Source organism: Crassostrea angulata, chromosome 7, assembly GCF_025612915.1.
Source record: "Crassostrea angulata isolate pt1a10 chromosome 7, ASM2561291v2, whole genome shotgun sequence".
In the NCBI taxonomy this organism is placed as follows: domain Eukaryota; kingdom Metazoa; phylum Mollusca; class Bivalvia; order Ostreida; family Ostreidae; genus Magallana; species Magallana angulata.
This window is the reverse complement of record NC_069117.1, coordinates 45,835,528-45,855,156: the sequence shown is the minus strand read 5'-3', so window position 1 is coordinate 45,855,156 and position 19,629 is coordinate 45,835,528. Positions and strand designations below refer to the sequence as shown.

At 32.6% G+C, this 19,629-nt stretch overlaps 2 protein-coding genes across 2 annotated transcripts; one reads left to right on the top strand and one right to left on the bottom strand.

The window, feature by feature from the left end:
- The first annotated feature begins 510 nt into the window (after nt 1-510).
- On the top strand, nt 511-11,782 carry LOC128155137 (putative neutral sphingomyelinase). The gene is made up of 8 exons (XM_052816705.1): nt 511-668; nt 2,158-2,260; nt 2,655-2,731; nt 4,353-4,536; nt 4,895-5,098; nt 8,047-8,170; nt 10,485-10,601; nt 11,067-11,782. The coding sequence occupies exons 1-8, from the start codon at nt 616-618 to the stop codon at nt 11,426-11,428; spliced, it is 1,224 nt and encodes a 407-aa protein (XP_052672665.1). The 5' UTR covers nt 511-615; the 3' UTR covers nt 11,429-11,782.
- Nucleotides 11,783-14,157: 2,375 nt separating this feature from the next.
- On the bottom strand, nt 14,158-19,600 carry LOC128191456 (dynactin subunit 5-like). Its single transcript, XM_052863525.1, has 7 exons — nt 19,433-19,600; nt 19,213-19,281; nt 16,856-16,974; nt 16,339-16,450; nt 15,507-15,609; nt 14,527-14,645; nt 14,158-14,402 (listed from the first exon to the last, which is right to left on the bottom strand). Exons 1-6 carry the CDS (start codon nt 19,478-19,480, stop codon nt 14,527-14,529), a joined length of 570 nt encoding a protein of 189 aa, XP_052719485.1. The 5' UTR covers nt 19,481-19,600; the 3' UTR covers nt 14,158-14,402.
- Nucleotides 19,601-19,629: the final 29 nt, after the last annotated feature.

Here is a 19,629-nt window from a genome sequence, read left to right as displayed (position 1 = left end):
GATTCCATATATTTGAATGCGACGAATAACAATTCCGTGTTTTGAAAGACCATCGGTAAGCTGACACTTTGATAAATGTTCAGGTTTTGTGCATGATCGGAATAAGTCTTGTCGCTTTAGTTCCAAGTTCCAGTCATAATGGTCCACTGTGATAGAGCCTACACGCCGCAAATAGCATATTAACATGTAAATCACGGTCTGAGAGAAACCCTGCAGTCTTGAATTTATATGGTTTATTCATTCTTTGATTGCAAATCCAGAGAGAGAGAGAGAGAGAGAGAGAGAGAGAGAGAGAGAGAGAGAGAGAGAGAGAGAGAGAGAGAGAGAGAGAGAGAGAGGTACTTTGGTCATAAAGAGCAAAAATACTGAAAAGTGGAAAGCATATAACTTTTAATATGACTAGCTAATGTTTCTTAGTCCAAAATATCTATCGTTTTCCTAGATTTTTAATAACGTTTTTTTTTATATTTTACATGCCAGGAAAATCTGCGCGAGCACACAATTAGTTTTCCGGATTTCAAGCGTCCACAGTGCCAGATTTTATACAAAAACAATAAACATCCGGTATCGAATTTGTCGTCGACGACCTTCTCGTGATCAGTCTGAGTGTTGAAGATGTCGGCGGAGGAAAAGCAGTTTTCTTTGGAAGTGTTAACGTTGAATTGTTGGTACGGTATATATATATATTTGTTAAATGGAAACTTTATGAATCGTTTTAATAAAAGCTAGATATAGCATAAAAAGTCCCATCTGAACATGTGCTTGATATTTAAGAATTGATTAAAAAAAATCTTTACACTCAAATCTTTACCAGCTGCTTTGTTTTATGGACATTTTTTCTGTTTGTTGACGGTGCACATGTATATATAATGGCAGTATACTCCTGGCCTAGAGGAAGTGCATAGAATAATAATTTCGTAGCGACCGAGTAACACAGCGATGTAAGATCGGAAGATGTAGGTTACAGGTTAGAACCCTACAGCGAAATACTTTGGACTGTTATAAGGTGTGCAGCTTATATAACATAATAAGGGTTGTAGAAATAGCTGCAATGATAGGAAAATAGGCGTACTATGCCTTTTACGAGTAGTGTTGAGCTTTAAATGACCTTTGTATATATGCATCCAAAGTTCATTACCCTGGCAGGAGGTAACCTATCTGTTCCAAGGATGGGTCGCCAATGGTTGGGGCACCAAATGTAACAGGATGGGAGTAATAATGTCAAATCCAAATGTGGGCCTCCTGAATCTCTAGTCTGGTGCACCATTAGACTCTTTGATGTCCTACGGACCTGGTTTAACAATAGAATTCGTCCCCTATACTTGCTTCGTAGCAAATGAAAAAAAAATATTGCATTGTATGTCGCCTAAATATTCATATGATTGGTCTCAAATACCTACAATGTTGCTCTTTTATAATCCCATTTTACCACATTAACTGTTTTTGCAACAAAATCACTGTCACATTTAACATCACGTTTGAAAATTCACTGTTTACAGTCACTATGTTAATGATAAAATCGGAGAAATTCCGAGTGTGATTTCTGACAAAGGCAGGCAAATTCAAATGTGTATATTAACAAAAATGCCTTGGTACGGCCCATTAAATTGATATTTTGTGGACTTAACTAGCTACTTATGCATGTTCAAAAAGGTTTGTACTGCATAAAAATGCGTTTTTCCCCTGCAGATTATTTTTAACAGACTTAAAATCGACGCGGCTGCTACATTGCAAGTATATGGGACGCCTGGTCACGGTGAAATTTTTCTCTCTAGTGCACCACCAATTGAGCTACATGTTTCTGGCCCCAATGAATTAATTGGTCTGACACATTAGTAAAAATGGTAGTATGAATATATGGTCTGATATCATGTCTTTTATGCACCAATTAAGTAACAAAGAAAACAATTAACACATCAAAATGGGAAAAAACTTAATCTAAGGGAGTTGTTTGAAAGTAAGGGTAAATTTGGTTAAATGACTTTGGGCTAATATTAAAATTTATGTATTTACTCTAAATAATGTTACTTACTCAGTCACAATATCTACTTGATGATGAGGTTATAATGTTCATGTATTTTTCTTTGCTACAAATTCATGCTTCTTCAGACATGCAGAAATGAAACTTCTAAATTAATTTTATTTTTAAATTTTCAGGGGTGTTCCTGTGCCATTTGCATGCAAATATAGGAAAGAGCGATTCCTATCTATTGCTGAAGAGATTTCCAAGAGGAATTTTGACATTGTTATCTTGCAAGAGGTTAAAATAATAGTTTTTTTCTCTGGTTCTTATGTAAAAACAAAGCTAATACAGCTATATAGCAGGTAATAATTTTTGTGGAAAAAAATCTTTGCTTACAAAAAACCCTGCAAGTTCAGACAATGCTTTAATTAGCTAGAGCCCATTTGATGTAGCCATGCACTCGCACTGAAATGTAAAAATGATATGTTCATTGCAAATACTGAAGCACAAAATATTATATTCATGTAACTATTAAAAAGTTAATTTTGAAATGTACAATTTAAGCTGCATTTTTACAAGACGAGTATTTTGTTTCAGATATGATTGCCTTAAAATCATTTGATATGAAGCGGTAACTTTTATTGTTATTGTTTTTAACCTCTTATCTTTTTTTTTGGATTCTCTGAAACAGGTATGGGCTGAAAGTGACTATAAACTTCTGCAGCAACACATACTGAAGGTGATGCCATATTGTCATTACTTTCAAAGGTAACGGAAGCATTCCACTCTGTTTTGTCTTGCAGTAAATCTTAATCAACATAGTTCTTTGACCAATGCTTGTTCTGATTTAGAGTTCATTGATCTTTTAAATTTGGGAAAAATAGTGACCCCATGATGCAATGGGCCAAAACTCTTAAATATTTACATGTACCTGTATAAGGAAATCATTCATAAATAATAAAAAATTAAGGTTCTTCAACTCAGATAATCAAAGGCTTGAGCCAGGAAGATTGTTCTGCATTTATTAGGTCACCTGAGTAACTCAAAGAGTAACTAGAAGAGTGTCTCTTCCAATAAATGTTAAGTTCATCATCCGGGCCCCTGGGTCAGGGGTCTTGGTGTTAGGATGGGTCTCTATGATTATATAGTGAAAACACATTAATTCTTTGAACATCTTCTCCTCTGCTCCTGGGTATAAAGCTACTAAGTACATAGTTATGAGGAGGAAGTTTGCCTCTTCCAAAATTGATTGGAATCTCACGGCCCCTGGGTCAGGGATTCCGGTGTTAGGGCAGGGGTCTAATGATTTTACAGGGAAAGTGCATTAATTCTTCAAAAATCTTTTCTGCTCCTGAATATTGAGCAGATTAACTAAGTACATAGTACTGATAAGGAAGAATGCTTCTTCCAAAATTGTGAAGTTCAAGGCCCCAGGGTCAGGCGTTGTTGTGTTAGGGTGGAGCTCAGATGATTATATAGTGAAAATGTATGAATTCTTCAAAAATCTCCACCTCTGCACCTGTGTATTGAGCAGATAAACTAAGTACATAATAATGATGAGGAAAAATGCCTCTTCCAAAATTGTAAGGTTCATGGACCCTTAGGTCCGGGGTTCTGGTATAAGGGCAGGGCTCTAATGATTATATTTATATTTATTTATTCACCAATCAAGGGCCTTCAGGGGGCATTATATAGTGAAAATGCGTTGATTCTTTGGAAATCTTCTCCTTTCATCCTGTATATTAAGCAGATAAACTATAAATACATAGTTATGATGAGAAAGAGTGTCTCTTCCAAAATTGTGAATTTCATGGCCCTGGGTCAGGGGTTCTGGTGTTAGGGCAGGGCTCTAATGATTATATAGGGCAGGGTGGTGTAATTTTAACTGATCTTTTCAATTATTCCACTGTATGTTATGCTAGAATCTTTTAATATTTTTTTTTTTAGAATTTAGAAAGTTCATTGGATTAAAAAATTCTGGAATACTAAAAATGATTGGCCCTGTTATTATATTGCACACAAATATTCATTGCAAAAACCACAATTCAGTTACTCAGGTGACTGATGAGGCCCATTGGCCTCTTGTTATTAAACATATGTCACCTTTTGAAGAAATGTTTAGTAAAATTTCCAACCTCTGTTAATATTTTTTTGCATGCCATTCTAGGATTTTTAATAATTTAATATAAATGAAAATGGAAAAATGGTTAACTGAATGCTCTGTAGGTGGTTGTTATGCTAAATCTCCTTAGTAAGCTGGAAGTTCTGTCAAGCACATAAGTGGAATTCAGATTCCTTCATGTATATCAATAATAATTGGTTTCTAGTACTAAGTTATTGCTTATTTCTAATATTCAAATGTTATTCGTGATGTTTGGTCCCGTTGCAGTGGGACCATAGGGAGCGGTGTCTGTGTTTTCTCCAAGCTTGCTATAGAGGACTCGTTCTACCACCTGTTTCCACTGAACGGCTACTTCCACAAGGTTCAGCATGGGGACTGGTTTGGTGGGAAGGGCCTGGGTATGTGTAGAGTCTCCATCCAGGGAATCAGCATCAACATATACTGTACCCATGTAAGTATGGGTATGCTGATAATTTTGATTCAATAATATGTCCTTGTTTTTAGAGAATCTGTTTTATTTTTACAAATGGACTTATTATTGAATATTGTACAAGTGCTTGATAACCTGTATGCTACCCTTTATTACCTTACAGATGTTGCCCTGTAAGGATAACAGATAACAGAGATTGCATGAGACCTTTTAGAATTGTACTTAAAATAATTGATGGCGTTGAATCTTAATGCATGTAATGTAGCTAGTTGATAAGACTGTGTAGAACAAACCAGAGGAAATGAAATTCAGAGAAAAACCATTATTTTTCATATTTTCATTACTCATTTATCATAAATATTAATTTGTTGGCTTTCAGCTGCATGCTGAATATGATATGGAATCGGATGAATACATTGCCCATCGTGTGGCGCAGGCATTTGACATGAGCCAGTTCATCAAGTATACATCAGGGTCATGTGACTTGGCCATTGTTGGGGGTGACTTTAACCTTCGACCCACTGACCTAGGATACAAGATGATTGTCACCAATGGAAACTTACATGACTGTTGGCTCGCAAAAGTAAGTTGAACATTTGACTGAAAATAAAAGAAGTTGAAATTGGCCCTGTTTTCTTGACCTTCATCACTAGATGTGTTTAAGAAATGAATTACTTCGACAATATCAGACTGCAGATAGAGCAGATTCATTGAATAATTTTTTTTTAATTCACCTGACACAAAGGTTAAGTGAGCTTTTCTGAACACCTGTTGTCTGTCCGTCTGTCCATCTATAAACTTTTCTGCTTACTTCTTCTCTAAAACCAATGGGCCAAATGTAACTAAACTTTAGACAAAGCATCCTTATGGGAAGAGGATTTTAAATTGTAAAAATAAAGGGCACAACCCTTTTTAAAGGGGAGATAATTGCGAAACAGTGAAAATAGGGTGCATGTCTTTAAAGATCAAGAACCACTTTACCAGAAATGCCAATACTTACACCAAAGCTTGAACATATAGTTAAGATTATAATCTGTTAAAATTGTGACCCCTGGACTTATACTGGGGACCCAAGAGGGGTTCAGATTTATCATAAAAATATATAGGGTGAAAGTCTAAAAATTTTCTCAAGAACTACAAAGCTACAATTTGTGATATTACTTTGCAAGCATCCTCTTTTAAAATAGATTCTTAATTGTTAAAATAGTGACCCTTGGACTCATAGGCTGAGGGGTTTTATATGCAATGTTCTTATCAACAAAAACAATAGCTAGAGATTTGTGTATGCTAGCATTGAAGAGAGGTGCTTTATGGATTGTTGGCAGATGAAAACAATCTCATTTGTCTAAAATTTCTCCCACAGAGTTAAGTTGGAAGCAAGTACATGCATATGTGTACCATTTATCATTCACATTTGATAATATGAAAACCAATTTATTTTTATAAAATTGAAAGCTAAAAGTATGAAGAACTGTCTTTCAATAAAATGAAATGTTTTAATTCAATACATAGTGCCTTTACATTTTATGTAAGTTTTTTCCACAATAGTTGCATTGATCAATATGTTCAAAATCACAGAATCTACATGACAAAAGTACCAGAATGGATTAATATGATACAGGAAGTAATTTGATACTGATAGCATGCATAAGCCATCAAAGATAAGTTAATCTCTTTTCTTTTGATGATAAACAGGCCTTGTGTTGCTAATCCCTTTGTGGTATCATAAGATTAAAGGCAGAACCTAGAAATCTATATAATTCATTTGTTTGTTAAAAAAAATGAAGACAAAAAACTGTATGCTACTACCATATCGTGCAAAGAAATTTCAATAAATGGAGATAATTTTACACCATTTGGCTGCAAAGGACAGTACAATTTTAATAGGTGTACTAAGTCAGCTATTACGGGTACATGTATCCTTGATAATTATTGAAACTATGTTATAACCTTGCATTGTTCTCCTTAAACTAGTGCGTGTACCAGAAATAATTTGCTGCAGATTACATTGACATATTGAAATAAATATAAATACAATGTAATTATATTTTCCTTATAAAATGTCATCCAAACTAGAATTATGTAACTTTAGGTTTTGAATTGTGTAAGTGGATAATATTGAAGTTGAATTACTACTGTATTTGTATACACCAAGGATGGTTTAATTAGCAGATCTTTTTAAATTATAATGTTTTCATCATTAAAAATAGTTAAACTCTTTAATATCTTTGTGATAATTTTATAAAATTTAAATTACAGTCAAACTTTGTTATCTAGATGGAACTTTTTAAAAACTTCGAGATATCCAAGTATACGTGATATTGAGAGTAAAATACTTAAAAAATAAGTAGTTTAGACTTATAAATCACTTTGACATATCCATTGTATTCGAGATATCAGTGTTCGAGATTCCAAACTTCAACTGTATTTTCATAAAGTTAACCCTCGATCATACACATGTACTTAGAAGATCAGTAATTTGGGAGAGCAATTTAAATACACATTCGCATGCTTTTCAAGATTTTCTGACCTCAACTCTTCCCAATGATCCTTATATTTAATATTCTTTCTTATCTTGGACTTAAAACTTAGAAGTTTAAATTGTGAGCAGACTATTTGCACGATACCAGGGAAACTTTTCATTTTAAACTTGACGTACTTGTAATTTAAATTCTGATAAATATGTAAAGATTTTTTATTTTAAAATGCACCATTAAAAATGTACAGCTTATTGATAAGATATGCTTCATAGAGCATGTCAGCTTTTGATATTTTTATATTTTGTACGCGTAGTATATAACTTCAATTTCAATCCTAATTTCCTTATCTTCATATCAATTTTTTACATGCTACCAAATAGGTCGGGGGGGGGGGGGGGGGGGGGGGCAACTCCATGATAATTCAATTTTTTGTATGTAAATACTAAAAAATTAGTTGCTGCAAGAAAAAGTGGGCCCCCCTGGCCCCCCCTGATGCTACGTGCCTGCTTATTTTCAATCGACACAGTCACTCAATTAATGAGACATACGCCATCCAACAAAGTACACAGTAATTTTTCCGTAAATCACCATGTCTGTGAAATAATCTAACAACCCTCGTATATATACAATTCAAACATATTTTGTCATATTTTTGTTCTTAACAATAAACATAAATATATAGATAGGGAAAACCAGGAAGTGTGCTGTTTCCTAGACAGAAATCAATAAAAAATTAATAAAAAGGAAGAAAAAGTAAGACAATTAAATTAATGATAAAGAAATGATGCCATTAATGTCTGAAGAGGACTAATTTGAGATGATGCCAATTTTTTTTTTTTTACGTCAGGTCAAATTTTGCGAGTAAGCTATAAAATTGAGACCGAAAGTGAGGTAGGGCCAAATATGAGGCAAGACCAGGCCAATCAGTCCAGGCCAGCATTTAGAATATGCCTTGAATTTAATGAAAAGACTAGGGAATACAGATACTGGTAATATCTAAATTGACAATGTGAATCAATTCACTTCTTTATTTCCATTACTTTGTCCACAGAATGATGAGAATGAATCAGGACACACTAATGAGAGGAAAGACAACAGTTTCAGCACGCACAATGTCCAGCGGTTAGAACCCGTGGGGCGAAGGTTGGATTACCTCCTATACAAGGCCAATGAAGGTGAGTGAAGCAATTAAACGCAGGAAAGACCAAGGTGAAGTACAGTTTACTACTGCTGTAACACACATTACTCTGTGTTATTATATGTTTGGTAATGAAAATTGCTCTCAGACAATAAAAATTTTCACATCACTTGATTTCCTACATCATGTACTAGCTATAATGTAAAAGAGAATATCTCTTTAGATCAATGCTGTTTCATTGTGTATGGTTTGAAGGTTACATGGGGTAATTTCAGCAGAATTTTCAATGAAACTGAGTAGAACATTATCTTTCAGCTTTAAGCTGTAATTGATACACTTGAAAATAGCTTACATAAACAAATTTTAAGTTGGCTTTCTACGGAGAACATAATAAAAAGGCATTGATTTCGTTTGGTTGTCTGTCTGTCTATGCATGTGTGCACAGTGTATGCATTAAGATGGTATGAGACACCTGTTGATATTGATATTGATGTGGATAAAAGTACATTGTAATCAAACTACTTTCATCTTTTTTGAATATTCAAATTTTACAATATTTGACCCTAAAAAATGTTTTTAAAAAATTTTGGAATGGGAAAAATGATAAAGGCTCAGCAGGATTCAAACTTTTGACTTACAGATTCATAGCTAATGCTAAAACCTATTGCGCTAAGCTGTTAGGTTATGAATTTGAGGGTAAACAGTTGTATAATGTTATACTTGATTTTATTGTTTATTTTGATAGCAAGTATGTCACAATATGGAGGTTTTCCACTTTAAGACAATAAAAATTTCTTCTTTTATAATACTTAGTGGTGATATATCGTTCACCATGCCTTTAACATCATTAATATGATTATGTAATAGGTCAGTTATCAAGAAAATGGATTATGGTATACAAAAAATGCATGTCAACAATTTTTCCTAGGAAAACTGCGTAACACTAATTACATTCCATATCAGGTTTGCTTGGCCACTGATATTCGGTAACATTAAAAAGACAAGTCTACCCAGGTACACAGCTGCATATTAATTAAGATAAAAATCAAAACTATGATTAGTCATTTGTATCGTGTGTATAATGGCAGAATTTGGGTTCCATGAAATTGTTTGTAAAGGAGGGTACGATATGGCCTTGGCCATTTTTAGACTATCGTTCTGCAGAAGAAGAATCTATATAGAAATATAAAAAAAAAAAAATACCCAATTTTAAAAGGTTCAACATAGGATTTTTCTTTACTATATAGTTATATATAGCTAAACAAATCATACCTTAAAATTTGAGGTAGGATGATGACCAATTTGTTGACCATCCAGGCTAGCTCCTTAATTTTCGGAGTACTGATAAATGAATATACCTGTCCAGTAATGTACTGGTACATATAGGTCAGTTGGTGTTGCCATAGATACATGTATACATATACCAGATACAAATAAATAGACTGTATGCTTTGTGTTGGATATATGCCAAATAAAGCTCTAGATCTGTATGAAAAAATGTATCAAAGAGTTTGGGGCCTATTTTTACATACAAAAATATATCCGGCATATATGATAATTTAAAAAATTCCTTAAGATATCTTTATTTGTTTTGTTAATTTACTAGCCTAGAGACAGTTCAGGACTGAAGTACATGTACATGTATTTCAGTTAAGCTGCAACCATCTTGTTTTAACTGTAATATATCAGACTATACTTAAATAAGCTAATTAAGCAGACTGGAGTATATATAATGACTACCAAAGTTAGGTTTTTCAGACTGTGTACAAGGGAATAACATATATATTATCTGTATTATCAGACTATATACTTAAGCTAATTAAGCAAACTGAAGTATAATGACTACCAAAGGAAGTTTTTTCAGACTGTGTACAACATTTATATGAATTTATGAATAACATTTATATCACAGCTAGCAGTGTTCAAATACTGATATCTACATGCATGTACATTGAAACCTTTGATTGATTTTAACATGAATGAAATGCATAATAATTGGTATATCCAACAATTGATATATATCCTTTCCAAAGTTTGAGTGCATTTAATTATTTCAGATGGTATTTTACATTTAAATTAATAATTATTATACATGTATATTCACCTTATTATTTAATGTGCCCTGTTTGATTTATTGTCATTCATCTTATTATAATAATTAATGTTAGCTATTGGAGATATAATGTGTCAAATATTTCATTTGGTTGCTCATTCTTTGGTCAATGACCCAACAAACCCAGCTTGTTTTCATTATATCTTATACGGTAACCTGATATTGACTGATTTATCACCTCCAGGTAATTAATTAGACTTGTTTTATTCCATCAGTATTCTGGGTTTTATTTTCTCAGGTGTGGATGTAGAGGTGGGCAGTTGTAAGCTGGACTTTGGTAAAATCCCGCACAAGCCTTACAACTACTCGGATCATGAAGGAGTGGCTGCTCGCCTGCTTGTACAAAGGAAAAAAGGTGCCCAGCCACAAATGATCTTCCTGATCAAAAACTAGGAGTTTTGATGATAGTATTGACTTAAATGTATCAAAATAATTGAAGACAAAATGAACAAAACATGAAAAACACTTAGTATATATGGTGCTTTTTTCTCTATGCTTTTTCACCAATCATACTGTATAACATGTAGGTTTAATTGTCTCATGCTAAATTTGCACACTAACAAAAATGGCAATTGTGATGAAATAAAAAATGATAGGGGGGAGGGGCATGCAGCTGTAGTGCATTTTTAGATTATAATATAAATGCACTACAACTGCAAACCCCCTCAACCCTGTCCAAAATAAAATCAAAAGTTAAATTGTTTATATGTAGTTAACTTTTGCATGGAACATATTCACACTAAGTAAATGGATTTCAGAATCAGATTTTAGAGCTGTCATTAAAATTTCTGGAAATCAAATTTATTTTGGTGCATTCCAGATTTGGAAAAATCTCCAGATTCCACTGACGAGAATAAGCTATACGATCTACTACTGGAGTCCAAGACGATCGTACAGAAGGGCCTGACCAAGGCGAGGTCTGACAACCTGTTTTACACGCTTCTGTGCATTGTCTGCACCATCGCTCTCTACGGGTTCTGGTGCACCGAGATGGAGCGAGAGACCAGTCATCTGGTGGTCGTTGGGAGGGCCGTCATTTTTGTGACCTTGACCTTGTTAGTGGCGTTCTTCCTGTTTTACAAGTTGATTATCAATAAGATCGAATTCAAGGGACTGACAGGTGCTGAGGAGGATATAAGTAATTTATGTTCGAGTGTCAAAAAAAGAATCAAACACAATTAACCTCTGATGTCGAACATTCCAATCTTTACAAAGGCATAAAACAACTGTATTTTTTAAACTAAGGTAGTGAAATGACTTGTTTCACAACTAAAGTCATACATGTATGTGTTGTAAATCTGCATGGGTCCAAGTTACTTCTATTTCTTATCATATTTATTCCTAATTGTTTTGAAGGAACTTTCTACATTCCTCCTGTGATAATTTTATCATAACTTTCTTCTATTCACCATTTGATGGCTGAGAATAAAGTCTTTGAAATCCTTTGATAACAGTAACATATATTTTGCATAGTCAAGTGTTGCTTTTGCAGATTCTCAATGACCAATGATGTTCAATAAATGATTACATGTATAATTTATTCAGTGCTTTATTCAATAGTCAATTTCTTAATTATTAAGATTGACTTGCATAAAGTTATAAATTCATTTAAATGTCAATGTTACCTAGGTTTTGAACTTAAGTTTCTGTGCAAGAAAAAATAAGCTAGGTTTGCAATATCATCATCTATGTGTGTATTTCTTGTCGCAAATCATGTTATAGCTAAAATTATAGTTGCCATAAAATATGTTAGTTTATTGTCAGATAGTAAATCATGAAATTATAAAGAACTTGAAATGAAAGTTTTTCGGTTTAAGGAAGCAATTGTTTATAAAAAAAAAGTGCTTACTTTTTAATAAGTTAAAATCTTGCTCATATGCAGATCTATCCTCATGCAGGCACTTATTTCATAAAGTATGCTTATTGTGCTATTGTTTATAGTAAATAAGTCTATATGTTATGAATCAATTGCCTGTGGTAGAGAGGAATGCTCTGCAATGTTCCATTTCTTTCCTTAAACTTTCGAGACTATAGTAATGATAAAGTGAACCCAGTCAACAGGAAACGTACATAATATTAATTGTTGAACAGTGTTGGAGGAGTTGTATAACAGGTATATATTTCAACAGGTATTGACATATATCAGTGCAAATTTAATTGTTATTTTAAATTTTTGCACTCTTATAGAGATATTATTGAAGGTTTTTATCAGATATATAAGACTTGAGATTGGGAGGGAATATTTTGAATTGACGAAAAACAATTATTTGCTACATGAGCCGAGATTAGTTCTGTTGTGGTAAATGTATTGCTACAGTACAGATATCAATCTCAACATTTTATTGAATAAGCTATATTGAAAAAATATGCAATATTCAGCAACAACAGCAAGATTAAATCCATGAGGTTTATTGCAAATTCATTTTTTCATAATTATCTTCTTTGCCTGAAGCAATTTCACAGGAAATGAAATGCATGTATATAAAATGGATTTAAATAATAAAAAAAAGATATATGATTTATGATGGAATGGGTTTCCCCAGAGAAATTCATCAAGTTTTCATCTGGTGCCAAGTTAAACTAAGTGAACCTTAAAATGCTTTTTGGCCATGTTCGTGTATTCATAAAATAAATTTTATGTGATTTGTGATGGAAAATAATTTGATATAACATTTGGAGGTTTTACATCCTCAAGCCTTTCATGGCAAAGATACAGGGTACACATGAGAAGGATAGGATAACATATAAGTAAGGCAAATTAAGAGCCTTGATAACGTTATTGTAATAATGTATAATACAACCATGTAAGGATCTAAACATTACCCTCTTCTGGCATGTAAACGTAAAATGCTAAATTTACTGTAACAATTTACAATGTTTACATCTTATCTATAACAAAATTTTTATTCAAATGTCTGCAAGGCCATACCCATTAACCAACCCCACCAACTCATTTCTAAAAAATGACTAAAAAATTGTTATGTCTCACACTACACATCCACCCATTCTCTCCAAGAAACCCTTCCTACCATTTATCCCTGCACCATTGAAGAAAAAACACATATTTATTTAGTCATATAATTATACATGAAAATTACATGTTTATTTTCTTTTCTCAAATGACCCACTAATTACATGTACATCCAAATATTTAGAACAGAGTTTGAATGACAAAAAGGGGGATAACCCCTTATATTTACATTTTCCATTGTCTTCGAGATAAAACTATGAATCAATTTTGAAAAGCATAGTTTCATAAATTTAATCAATGACTATTTTAATATCTAATTGTACAATTGCTGAATATTATGTAAATATAAGTAATAAAGACTTATTCATTGAATATTATTACCCATATTTTTTGCGATGTACGAAAGTGTGACTGTGAAAACAGTGAAAATTAAATTGATTTACAAATGTTTATATCATTGCTGTGTTAAAGTCACGGAACATGTCTCAAGGGTATGGATTTGGGGACTTGCAGGTGCAAAAATTGACCTTTTTAAAGCTGGGTTTTAATATATAGGTCCTCAAGAAAATAATTAAGACCTATAGACTTTTCTTGCATACATTGAACTGATCTAATAGGTGACAGAATATTCGTTGCATTTAAGTTTTGCAAAATTGTGTCAGATCTACTTAATAGGAAAGAGCCATTACTCTTGAATTTTGTGATTTTTCAGTATTACAAATAATCCATCTTTTTCAATAGCACTTTTTTTCAGGTACTGTTTCACATTTTGAGTTGCTCAAGATTTCTGATAGTACATGTACATGTATCTTATGAAATTATACTCTTCAAGCAAAGGTGCTTTCATGTACCTTGCAGTAATTTGAGTAAAACTCAAATAACGATGACAATTTTACACTTTTCATACTAGTATTTAATAAAATGTTTTATCATTTCAAATTGAAAAGAAACACTTTTAGTTGCTGTTGTTTTTCGTTTTATTGGATACATTTAAGTCATACATAATGTATGGCAGACAAAAAAGAAAACATAATATATAAGCACTTGTGTGTCCACGATAATGATGCAGTTATAGAGTTCATAAGATATACGCGATATATTTGACGGCTTTTCCTCCACTTCATAAATTAATCCACATAATTATATTGCACTAGATCATGGCCCCCTTGTTCATAGTCTCCAAATCTGAAATAAAGTGGGGTTTTTTTTCAAATAATTAAGCAAATATACAGCTTAATACAAATTAAATTAAAAATAAATCCATCTAATTTTATCCATCTCAGAGTACTGGTAACTTTTCAGAGCTTACCTATTTATTCCTCTCTTTTGTCTTACTGGAAGGTGTGGCTTTAAAATGCTGGTAATAGCTCATGGTAACATCAACCATCAGATCTTGGGTACATTCTGGTAGCTCTTCAGTAAACTGCCCTATAAAAGCATACAATTCAGTGATAATAAGGTTCTTTCATGTTATTAACAAACATTTATGATAAGAAATTAAGATAATTGCATAGCATAATGTCTTGCATTTAAGACGCAACATCTTTCTAAGCAAAATAGAGAGTTTTGCTTAAGAAAACAAATGCAAGGTAAATTTAAGAGCTTATACCCTTGAATCATTAAAAAAAAATTAAATGCCAACTTTTGTGGAATGTCTATTATTTCAGTTTTATACATGCAGGGATCTAGATAGGAGGGTCAGCCCCCCTTGCAAAATTCAAATTTCTTTACATTACATTATAAAATAACCTACATCAGTTATAAATGAGTACATGTATAATGTTTCATATCTGTTTATGATTTGGGTCAAATGATTAGGAAACCAACAAGATTCATGGCAATTATGCCACCATAGATTCTAATGATTCTGCAGTCTGACATAATAATTTCATGCAGAAGGAGTTATCTACCATACTACAGAGTGACTTTAAAGAGATTGACCTGGAGGGCTTGAGGTGCTCAGAAAATCCATTAAAATGAAGTCAACGTGCATGAATTCAATGGATTCAGCAGTAATTATACTTTAAGGAGGCTGGATGGTCCACAATCAACAATCGGATATGCTGTAAACTTTAAAACATGATATTAAAATTGGGCCATAAACTATCATTTAATCGAAAAAATTCTAATAACGTATATATTTAAGCTTTAAAATTTGAACATTTTCCTTTATCTTTATACATAACTCTTTGTCTAAAAGAGGTAAATGTAGCCAAAAAATTCCCACAACCATCCAGCCCTCTTAATGTGGTGAGAGTTATTTATTTCTATGATGAGAAATCGACAAACCTGGAGAGCCTGAAAACACTGTGAAGGGTGGCACCACCGTCTCTGGTGGAAGCACAGTGTCATCAGCGATAGCACAGCAATCCTTCAGCACACATCGCCTACCCTGAAATATACAGTATGTTGTGCAGAGGGGTTATAATCATCTGCAATAATCCTCCATTCTACATGTACTATGCTATACATACATGTTATTCCAAAAGCAAAGGAATAGTCTTTGTTGTATGTACATGAACTTGAGTAAATGTACAAACCTTGTTAGCTTGTTATTACAGTTTTTTTTTTAAACTTTAAAAAAATTGTGATTAGCATTTTGTTGCTGAGCACTTCTTTAGTTGGTACTGTAGTTGAGACTCAGATTTTACTGAAGAGTTTGTTAGGATTAATGTTAGGTATGATCAATGATGATACTGTAAATTCCTAATTATACGTGAGGAATAAATATCCGCGTAAAATCGCGAGAAGCCCATCTCGCGAATTCTAAAATGTTGCTTTCAATTTTGGGACACATGTAAACTTAATGAAACTATGATAAAATTTTGGTATTCGCAATTTTATGTTCTCGCGATTTGATGGTAAATCATTTAATCGCGGAATTAAGTACTCGCATAAAATAAGGAATCTACAGTATTAATGTTCAGAATTGATAAATGAATTGTTGCAGTATACTGGCTACTTATCATGCTTATATATACTTAATGGTTGAAAATTTTATAATAAATGTTATTATACTGAGGGCAATCTAGCACAATTTCCATTAGAAGTATTCATAAATAGTGGAAATACAAATGAGATTTTAAGAATCTTTCATATAAATATTCTGTAAATTACTCACTATAACACAGTTTTTCCCAATGTGAACATAATTTCCAACTTGTGCTGCATTTACAATGGAGTCCTCTCCAATGAAAACATGATCTCCAATATGAAGGGGAAAGAAAGCAACACTGTAGGAAAATAATGCAATGTATCTTTATCCCTAGTTATTAAGACTACAAACATGGTGACTTTAATTCTTGATTAACCAGCATTTTAATCATATAGTTCACGACAAATGACCATCATAAAAAAGCCCATTAACTGCCCATAAACTTAAATACATATAAATACATGCACTCCATTTAAGGACTAGCTAGTACACATTTGAAATGAGAAATATTTGCAACTTAGGACATTCTTGCAAACTTCCATTTTAAAATTCTCTGATATACAATTGAAAGTATTTTTTACAGTATACATACAGTATGTATACTTTAAAAAAAAAACTAGTATGATACTGCATGGATAATAGTATAATTTTTCAATAAAAGATACAATTCAACATTTGTTGTTTGATTTATCATTGAACTTACCCTTTACTAAACTTCTTAAATGGTGGCCTTATCACAGCCCTTTTACTGACAACACAGTGTCTCCCAATTCTAACATTGGCTAAATCTCCCCGAATTACACAATCTGTCATAATAATGGTCTGTAATGAAAATTATAGAAAGATTTGGAATTAAAAAAAAAAAACAGACAAACTAGATTATCATTAATGTCAATCATCATGTCATCTGACATAGATAATTTTAGTAAAGAACTATGTATGATATGAGTTAAATTTGGCCCCCATAACTTGCCATTTTTTAAAGTGTTTCGGGTGCAATAAAATGTTATGTTATTGTTTAGAAGAGTTGATATAAAAAAATATTTTTTACATATTTTTTTGATTTATTTGCACTCACTGGCAGCATATGACGTCAGAAGTGACGCTATTTCTACAATTAAGTCAAAATCAGTCAAAAATTGACATTTTTCTTATCTTTTCACGAATAGGATATATAGAGCGCATGCTTGAACAAAGAAAATTTTTCTGTCACTTTTTAGTCTTGGCTAGATATATCTCTGATTAAAATATTTTGTTTGTTCAAGGATGCACTCTATGTTTTCTGAAAGAAAAAATGCTTGAAAACAAGCTGTTTTATGCTAAAAATGGCAGGAAAAGGTTGTTTTAACGATGTCATATTTCTAAATTGTGGGCACTTGAATCAAAATGAAAATTATGTAGAAACATCACATATATATCTGTACAAAGAAAACAAAGAATTACAGTAAAATGATGATGTTCATTTTAGGGCCATTTTAGGCCCATATCATATATATTCCTTTCTAATATTACATCATGTATATGTAAAGATATAAAGAAAGCTAAATACTTCTTATTCCATGGAATTTTCATGTACAGTAAGCATAGCAAACTCAGTTTCTAAGGTGTCAGATATAATGATGATACAATATTGATATGTGCTGTAAAAATACATTTCAACAACCATGACAAGGTATCGGGTTCGTTCGCCCTATCCACATGTTCGCCTTAGTCCGTTCGCTCTAAGTCCGTTCGCTCTAATTATCATTCGCCCAAATTATCGTTCGCCCTAAACCTCGTTCGCTCCTCGTTTATTAATAAACCACATTATAAGTTATTTCATTTACCTTAATAACTGAAAACTTATTAACTTTTATTAATTATTCGTCTATTCTATGTTTTTCCTTCATCAAAAAAGACGTACCTGGTATAATTGTAAGATTAATATTGCCGTTAATTGTCGATAACCGTCGTCTTGTTTTTATAACGATCCGCTTGGTGTTTTTTAAACAATTAAAGAAATTGAGACCTTAATTGGCTCATTGAGAAGCTTAGTTGATGATTATCACCTATTCTACAATGTATCTTTGAAAATTTTACGAAACGCAACCCTTTGATCTCTAAATAAAATACATTACGCCATTTGATATAAACATATACCTTGAGTAAATTAAGTTTGATAGCTATTTATATGTACACGTATTATTGATAAATAACATAAGACATTATGTGAATTATATAGCTTGAACAATCACAAACTACACCTGGTTCTATTTGAAGCCGTAATTTCATTCAAAGCTCCATTATCATTTAATATGACGCATTTTCAGAGCAATCATAACGGGCGGGTGCACAATTAGTCTGCATACTTATTTATAACTGTGTGTGGGGAGACAAGCATGTAGCGGTATATCCTTTTTAATGTTATATACAGCAACTGTACATGTTTTTTTTTTTTTATTTTAACTTTGCAAAGACTGCTCTCTGATATATAGGTCCCTTGTCAAAAACCACAAATTTAATAATTATGATACGGTTATATTATGAGGTAAAATTTATTATAATTACAAAATAAATACATAAGAAAATTAAATTCAGTAATATTAAATAGATAAAATAAATCAATTCACAAGTTTTCGTAACGTTATGCCACCGTAAGTCAAATGGTCATTATTTATAGAAGTGGTATTATTTTCATTAATTGATATATATCTTCATAATGTTTAAATTGATCAGAATACACAACAAATATATAAATTAATCCTATATAAAAATAAGGCGAACGGACACAGTGCGAACGGCGTCAAGAGCGAACGGACCTATGGTGAACAGAAACTAGAGCGAACGGCGTCAAGGGCGAGCGCGTTTTAGGGCGAACGAACAGCCAATCCCATGACAAGGGGGCATCTTATCCGACACATCTCTCTTCAGTTTATATAATATGCGTTAATTCTGCAGTACTATTCTATTTCAACATGTACTTTATCTTTTGAAATTTGGTAGTGTGGGATAAGAAGTCTCTGTGATTCAGCATGTATACTGCAGTAGGCTTATGAATTTAACCACCCAGCTGTATCTTACTTTTCCATTTATTACTATATTCTGACTTCCACAAAGGACGGACTGTCTGCTCACTTTATTTCCAGATGCCTGTAATAAAAATTCAGCAAGTAAAATAATTGAAGTTGTCTGACATTAACTGTCAGTTTTTGGTTTTTTTTGGGGGGGGGGGGTTCCGAGTAAATCTGTAAAGACGAGATAATTCGAACTGTGTTTTCACATAATGTTTAACCACACATACCGTTTCAATATACTCAGCATTGCTATAAAACTCGTCCTGCAGCTCCATTACTTGTTTAACCAAATACTTCGCTTCTAAATATCACCATAAATGATAAAATTATTAAAATCTACCTAATGTTATGAAACCAATTTGATCCAAAAACGATTCGCGGTGTATAAAAAGACAACTTGTACGTAAAATGCTTGCAGTACGAT